Below are 8587 nucleotides of genomic sequence, written 5' to 3' on the forward strand. Positions count from 1 at the left end.
AAAGTGACCCCTATGCAGTCGATTCCGAATCGTCTGGCCACTCACTCTCACACCAGTGTCTGTTTGAAGACGAGCGCTGATCTGATTTGCTGTGATGACACGATTTCTCAAGGCCAAGGTACGGATAAATCGATCCTGGGCTTGAGTTGTCGCCCTTGGTCGACCTGAGCGTGGTCTGTCCTGTACAGATTGTGTATCACGGTATCTGGACCATAGCCTGCTTATGACAGACTGAGAAACATTCATCGTCCGCGCCACAACCGCCTGTGTTGTGCCGATCTGTAGCATGCCAAGGGCACGTAACCTTTCATTTTGGGTAAGCCGACGCATATCAAAATTTGTTTTCTGGTCACTAAAACAATTAAACTGATGTTTCCACCCTGGAATTCAATGCCACAATGACTGTAACATTCAAAGTCAGAGTCGTGCAAATCTTGGGTTGGAGCTCATGATGATCCCAAGCATCACCTGCATTCCATGCGGTAGCTATTGGTGCATTTGGGCGTCACATGTAACTGGAAATGTTTCTTCTGTTAGGTTCTATAGTGACTTATTTCGTAATCATTTGCATATTTTAGTATTATGCCCCCAAAATCAAATATCCCCTACTTTTTTTGAATAGTATATTATAACATTATAACTATCTACTAATTATAATATTATAACATTATAACTATATTCTAATTATAATATTATAACATTATAAGTATATTCTAATTATAATATTATAACATTATAACTATATTCTAATTATAATATTATTATAACTATATACTAATTATAATATTATAACATTATAAGTATATTCTTATTATAATATTATAACTATATACTAATTATAATATTATTATAACTATATTATAATTATAATATTATAACATTAAAACTACATTCTAATTATAATATTTATTTTTTCATGTCTTAAACTTAATAACAATTTTTTTCCATGCCTAAACCATTTTTTGTATCGTAACTATTTATTTTTTGTGCCATAGCATAATAAAAAAAAAAATTTCGCGTCATAACCTTTGTTTTCGTGTCATAACATCATAACGTTTTTATCTCGTCATAAATTTGGTTTTCGGGTCATAACATCTTAACCATTTTATTTTTGTGTCATAACATGAAAACTACTCTTTTTTTTCGTTTCATAACAGCATAACTATTTTTTGTTTTTTAATTTCTCTAATTATCTTTTGTCGTGACTCAAAGGTCTGGATAAATAGATTAGTTCATCATTCAAACAAGGGTTTGTAAATGGAGTTAGACATAATGTTTTTTTATTTGAAAGCAAAAGGCAAAATTGTTTTATTTTTACTGAAATAGATGTTTAATAATCGGGGGGGGGGGGGGCTATAGTGGTCTAGAGTATCGCACTCCTAGCTCTAGTTGGCCGGTCACCTTTGACATGTGGTCGTGGTTTCCATCCCTAGTTTGAGCGTATGTGGCTTAGAGATAGGGGGCACATTCTCAACCCCGAGTGTATACTCCGGTTTCCTCCCATAGGAAAGAGCTATGCGCGCACTAAGATAATAAAAATAAGACAACTCGTCTGCGATATCACCCTCGGTGGAAGCGGATGTTAAACCCTAAGAACGACAACATTAATTTATGTTTATTTCCAGGAATCTAATGCTTACGAAGATTGGAAGTATGATAGAATGCCTAATCTCTTGGAAGTTCTTGAAGAGTTTCCGTCATTAAGAGTCCCTCCCTCGCTGCTTATGACTCAACTCCCAAACTTACAGCAAAGGTTTTACAGTATTAGTTCTTCACCTAAAGTATATCCCGGTGAAATACATGCTACTATCGCCGTTGTTACATACAGAACACAAGGTAATGCGACTTTTGCATTTTACTAATGGTTTCAAATGAATTACACATTTCACATGTACACTATATGCCGGTTGAAAGACAGAAAATGCAAATTAAACATAGCCTTTAGGCCTGAAATGTTATCTAAATTATTAATTAGACATTAATTAACATACCCAGACCATAAGCAACAAGCGATGTCAACGCTAGCCAGCGATAATTATTGGATAATCCAATCTTTACTGGTGCTTTACCTTTCAGTTACTTTCAAATTTGTCAATATTTCGAAGTTGTCGATATTCTAGTATAATAAAATATTGTTTCGTTCGTAAAATTAAAGGTAAGCCAAATATTTCATTTTCCTGAAAATTTGATGTTTAAGACTGAAAATGTTTCATTAAAGACCAAATATTAATGAAAACATTATCTATGATACATGTATATAGTCAAATATTATCAAAAACCGTCTATAAAGTTGGAATCCCTTGTCTTTTTTCCAGATGGCGCTGGTCCAGTGCATGAAGGTGTCTGTTCATCGTGGTTGAATAGATGTGAACAAGGGGAAGTAATCCCCTGTGCTGTTAGAGGGTAGGTAATATTAAATCCATGTTAGACAGTTATCTGAGTGTTAGATTTGGTTTATTACCGAATTCCTTTCCGTTGCTATGAGAACCACGGTGGGATTTATCAATCTGGTTTTCCCGTTCCCCAGGTTTGAAAGCATGGCAAGGAAAAACGTCTAGTCGTTCGGATGGATCGAAATACCCATGATTTCAATTGGCGACACGTTAAAGAACCTCTGACAGCTGAAAATCGAAATAAGAAAAGGCCTTAAAATGATGTATGCGCCTATCTTCAATAGCCCCATTGGTTTAGAAAGAAAGACATAAACCCCAATTTCGTATAAATTCTCCATTATTCTATAATGTCAAAAATCAAGGAATTTTTGCTGTAGTTAGACATTATACGTTGTTATTCACTTATTGGGACCTGTGGAAAGCATTATCAAATGTTATCCCTTGACAGACAATAATTATAGCCATATAAATAAGTCAAAAACAACATAGATGACGTGGCACTGTCGTGGAATAACGAGGTCAGTCACTAATGGCACAACGTCTGCCACCGTCTTTCTTCCGTGGAACAATCACTCGACCTCTTAAAGATTGTAACCTCATTTCCTAAATGTACTTACTTATATAGTAAAATAGAAAAGTAATATAATTAGACGGCCATTTGTATAACTTGTACGTTTGCTCCGTATCTAGACATATTTTCCCGTCACTTTGTGTAAAACCTTTCTTTTTTTCCCCCGTAAAGAACTTAAACAGTAATGGCCGTCCATTTTGTCGTTAATTGGCACAGCACAGAGACCACTTTACGTTCTAAAACTGAATATTATTGATCTTTGGTAACATAAAATTTAATGCATTTTACAGAGCGCCAAGCTTCCGATTACCAGACGACAATACGCTACCAATTGTAATGGTAGGTCCTGGAACAGGTATAGCACCATTTAGAAGCTTCTGGCAGCAACGGAAAATTGATAGGGAAATGGAGGATATACCATGTCGTAAGTACTGCGTGTTTGTTACCTTGACAACCATACCTATTGAAAGAAATAAGATATTATGAAAATAATGGCTACATATAATCAGACTTTTGAAAGTGACGCCATTAAACCAGTTATTTAGGGAATAAATATATCCCAGAAAATGAATGGGTTAACTCAAAAATTTCCGTTCTGTGGTCCGCGCTTTGATATCGAAATTCAACGACCGATTTAAAGCATTTTGGTTTGATATTTTGTTACTTTCAGTGTTCCATATCCTTTATCTATAGCCATCTCGGTAATTCGTGGGTTGAAATGAACCCGACTTGTCGGGAAAGTTGCACCGATGCAGGTGTTGTTTTTTTTGTATAAAAGTCCGACTTACCATCACCAGCAGTTGTATCGACTATTTTAATTAGTCAACCTGCGAAACTATTAGACCAATACAAACAATTACCCATGATCGACATAAAATGCTCTTTACCGTTGCTTCCGTATTAATATGAATCATGTTCGTGACCTATAGTAAAGCGATGGTTCAGATGAAGTTACCATTGCAGCAATGGTAACTTTTATGGTGATATTTTATTTATGATTGTATGTTTCAGATGGTGATAAGAAGGGTTGGGGAGAAATGGAACTTTATTTCGGATGTCGCAACTCTAAAATAGATAATATATATAGTGATGAACTAACTCAAATGAAAGCTGAAAAAGTGCTGAATAATTTCTACGTGGCCTTGTCTAGAGAACCAGATGTACCTAAGGTATGATGTGCATGCATTACAATCCTCATTATCACCATCACCATCATCATCATCATTATCATCATCATCATCTTCTTCATCATCATCATTATCATCATCATCATCTTCTTCTTCATTTTAGTAGTAATTTTGTGCTGATTTTTCTCCCGGTTTTTAATACAGTGATACTATACTGTCACATGAAATCTATTAATTTTGTTGAATTCATAAAAAAGTAAACCCTGACCAAGAGAGACTGTCTTGACTCGAGTGTGTCATGGTCAATTACAACATACAAAGGAGATTACCTTCTTAGCCTACTGACTCTAGTGTGTCCTTGTCGTTATGAACATACAAATTAGGAGCTGCACAGGAGAGACAACCTTACCTGCCTGCTGACTCTGGTGTATTCTGGTCATGAAAGGTATATAATGTAGGTCCCGCACAAGTATACCTTAACAACCTGTTGACTCTAGTATTCCCGTGTCATTAAGAAAATACGAAATAGGTTCTAAACAATAGAGACTACTTTATCAATCTGCAGACTCTAGTGTACCCTGGTCATTAAGGATATTGTTTAACAATGGGAAATTGACTACTGTGTTTTTTATATTTTAGACGTATGTTCAAGATGATTTAAAGGTTCATAGTGAAAAGGTGTATCGTGCCATAGTTAAAGAAGGGGGTCATTTTTACGTCTGTGGTGACGTTTCAATGGCGTCAGATGTTACCACTACTTTAGAGAAGATTTTACAAGAATGTGGCGGAATGAAATCCGAAGTTGCCAAGAACTTTATCTTAAAACTTAGAGTAAGTCTTTTCTTAATTATTGTGTTTATTAACATACTAGTGATCAGTATTATTAAAATTTTAAAATGGAAGAGACACTACTAGTTAAAGGTGTAGCCTCAGAAATATTTTAGTAAATAGAACTGATTAATTCTTGGTGTGAGAAGTGATTAATTCTTGGTGTGAGAGAGAGAGAGAGAGAGAGAGAGAGAGAGACACTACTAGTTAAAGGTGTAGCCTCAGAAATATTTTAGTAAATAGAACTGATTAATTCTTGGTGTGAGAACTGATTAATTCGTGGTGTGAGAGAGAGAGAGAGGGAGAGAGAGAGAGAGAGAGAGGGGGTAACGTCCACGCGACACAAACTAAGTCATTTCGGGACTAACATATTGTTCAACTTTATTTTAATAATTAGAAGTGGTAGGAAACCGGGGGTACCGAGAGAGAGAGAGAGAGAGGGGGGGGGGGGTAGGGTAACGAGCTAGGTTATATTAACTAACATATTAATCAATTTTATGTCAATAATTAGCAGTAGGGGGAAACCCACGAGATTGGACAGGCGATCCTATTCGTTATCACACACAACCACACGAGATCACTATTCGGCTATTAATAAGGTATATTTGGTACTGCTTTCAGGATGCAAATAGGTTCCATGAAGATATATTTGGTGTTAGTATACAGAAACGCAGTACAGAGAGTGATAAACCACGTGATCAGGGCCAAAGAGCGTGGAAGTATATAAGTTCTGCTGGTAAACCTAATAAACCAGATACAGTTAAAGAAATTGCAACTCCTATACCCGCACCGGTAAGATTTACCATTGCTATCACAATATATATAATATGCAGAATCCATAAGAAGATTACGTTCACGTGATTGTGATGGACACTCAACATAATGATCTAGGATAAATAGATTGAAATTTTAAGACTTTTTCCCCAACACATCTAAAAACTATCGCCAAAAATTATCGCAAAATCAAATTTTAATTGGCAATTTGTTTTTATTGCACATTGCGACCGACAATGTGGGCCCTGCGTTCAGGTGAAATCCAAAGGAATTTTGTGTTGGCATTTCCCAAAAACAAACCAACTCCAGATTTCGTCAAGGTCGCCTAGATGTAAATAAGGTTAGGGTACGTAATTGTTGACGAGATTGTTTGTTAGGGTTTGGGTAAGGGTTAGGGCTACAGTCCAGAGTTAGGGTTGGGATTGGGGTTAGCGCTAGCCCTGTTTACATCTCGTGACCTTTGAACAAATCTGGGGGTGGCCTTAAGAAATAGATCTAATCGTGATAGTGACTTAAGCTGTGACACTTCGAATAAGAGAATTGAGCAAATTATTGATACTTTACATACATCATTCTCAGGGTTTTTATTCTTATTTTCAGGCAAACAGAGCACCAACTACAAAACCAAAGGCACCGCCTAAAAACGTGTTTCAGAAAAATAACATTGATACTGATGTCACATAATCAAGAAAGCCCTTTGTTCAACAGTTTTCTCTTAAATTTCTTATTTCTGTTTTTAATGAAAGTTTGAATCGATGGTATGTTGATATATTCAGCTTTTTCACTTTTTATGTAAATAATATTTCTTATATTTAAATGGATTATTCAATAATTAAATTATTCTCTTTCTCACATTTTCTCATTGCTAAATCATCCATTTTTGTTGATTCCTCTGTTTCATCCACATTACATTTAATCAAAACTGATTATGTATCGTTTAATATTATTGGTTATTAATTATAGTCTTGCATTATGTCTCGTTTAATATCATTGGTTATTAATTGTAGTGTTGCATTATGTCTCGGTTAATATTATTGGTTACTATAGTGCTTCATTATGTCTCGTTTAATATGATTGGTTATTATAGTGCTGCATTATGTCTCGTTTAATATTATTGGTTACTATAGTGCTTCATTATGTCTCGTTTAATATTATTGGTTATTATAGTGCTTCATTATGTCTCGTTTAATATGATTGTTTACTATAGTGCTTCATTGTATTATTGGGATATAGTTATGTTGTTATCGTTGTCATTTTATTTATTAAATTCATTGTATAGGCTAGTATTATAACCATAAATATTTTATCTAGAAAGCAAGGCTTGGGTGTGATTACATAGGGCTGAAGCTTATATTTGAAAGACGTAATCCTATATATCATCTCCAAATCCCAGATTAGTATGTTGGAAACATAGTGCTAAATATATATGTAATATGCTGTGGAACAGAAACATCACTGAAATTTATTTTTTATCAAAACACCGACCGGTTTAAGATGATATTTTCTACATTTTCCTTCGAGACATGATGCCACGTTATAAAACCAATTTGAACCCTAAAGTGCTATTGTATTTTAATATTTTATATTAACGTCATACATGTTTAGCTGTTTTTATTATATGTTTAAACTAAATACGAATGCAAAAACTTGGTTTTTACGTGGTGAGGGTTCCAGTTAGGTTGTTTTGTTTTGGTTTTTTTTTTTTGGGGGGGGGGGATTTTATTCATGGAATTCTTATTATTATAATTGTTTTTTTTTACATTTCTGCAATTACAATCATATTAATTCCTCGAATACTAATTGCTTCTTTTCTTATGATTTCTGAAATTAGAATTGCTTTTCTTGATTCATTTGAATTTCTGGAATTACTATTCTAATTACTAAAATTATAATTGTTTTACGTGTAGATGATCAATTGTTATTAGTTTGTTCAATTTAAATTTTATATTCGTACTGTGCACCTAATTTTGAAAAATCACAATCAACCAATAAAGACCTACAAGCTAATAATGTAAATAAAAAGACTACTAGATATTGCTTAGACGATATAATAGATATACAGCACAAAATTTGCTGAGGCATATAAAGAATGGTGTCTGATTTGCGCCGCAGGGCAGCTTTACAAACTGGATTTTGACGCTATTCCAATTCAGTACATTTATTATATTACTTTTGTGATTTAAAGATTCATTATGTAAGATTTAGATAAAGAGATTACAGTCCTCGCTATAGTAGTTAAGAATAGATAATGAAAAGGGAATCTATTGAAAATTTTAGTCAAATTACTTCATTCTTGTCGGCCGTCTTCATTAGCCCAGTCGGAGCAGAACAGTAGGACGTTAAACACCATTTCATTTCATTTCATTTTGGGCGGAGTTATCATCGTTTGCAGAACAGTGTAATCTCGATTGTCATTACTACCGTTGTTACGATGATAAACAAAGTCTCGGTTATCTATTAACTGCCAGTCGTATTTACATTTGTTGAAAATCAAAACCATCCGAAGTTCTAGAGAGTTGATTATGGGCCTGGCATGTAAACAAATGTCTAACTAATGATTTGTGTAACTTTTAGGCCAAACGAAAGATCTGCATTGGGCAGAATTATCTCTTGAATAATGCATCTTTAAACGGCTTCGGACCGTTGTGTCAAGTCGTTTTTTGGGGGGCCTTAAATGAAAAATCGTGCAACGTTGAGCACCAAAATTTAGTTAGTAGTAGGGATATTAGCTCGCTCTTATTTCATAGCAAAACAAGCCGATTTTTCGATTTCGGGTCAGTGAGTCACGGTTGCCAGGGGGTTCTTTGTTCGATCCCGGTTGTAACTGAGAACGTTCCTCTGGATTTATCAGTCTGGGTTCGCCTTGTTATTTGCAAATTAAGATAACAGAGGCG

The 8587-nt window shown here is 34.8% G+C and overlaps 1 protein-coding gene across 1 annotated transcript in view; it reads left to right on the forward strand.

The window, feature by feature from the left end:
• The window catches only part of LOC126823850 (nitric oxide synthase, brain), a 70211-nt gene extending 62820 nt beyond the window's left edge, over positions 1 to 7391 (forward strand). Inside the window, exons 21-27 of the mRNA XM_050552881.2 lie at positions 1626 to 1836; positions 2316 to 2403; positions 3255 to 3388; positions 3976 to 4133; positions 4731 to 4922; positions 5541 to 5711; positions 6294 to 7391. Coding sequence (XP_050408838.1) covers positions 1626 to 1836; positions 2316 to 2403; positions 3255 to 3388; positions 3976 to 4133; positions 4731 to 4922; positions 5541 to 5711; positions 6294 to 6377 — 1038 coding nt within the window. The 3' untranslated portion in view covers positions 6378 to 7391. The remainder of the gene's footprint in view (positions 1 to 1625; positions 1837 to 2315; positions 2404 to 3254; positions 3389 to 3975; positions 4134 to 4730; positions 4923 to 5540; positions 5712 to 6293) is intronic.
• The last annotated feature ends 1196 nt before the right edge of the window (positions 7392 to 8587 follow it).

Source organism: Patella vulgata, chromosome 6 (assembly GCF_932274485.2).
Source record: "Patella vulgata chromosome 6, xgPatVulg1.2, whole genome shotgun sequence".
NCBI classification, from domain to species: domain Eukaryota; kingdom Metazoa; phylum Mollusca; class Gastropoda; family Patellidae; genus Patella; species Patella vulgata.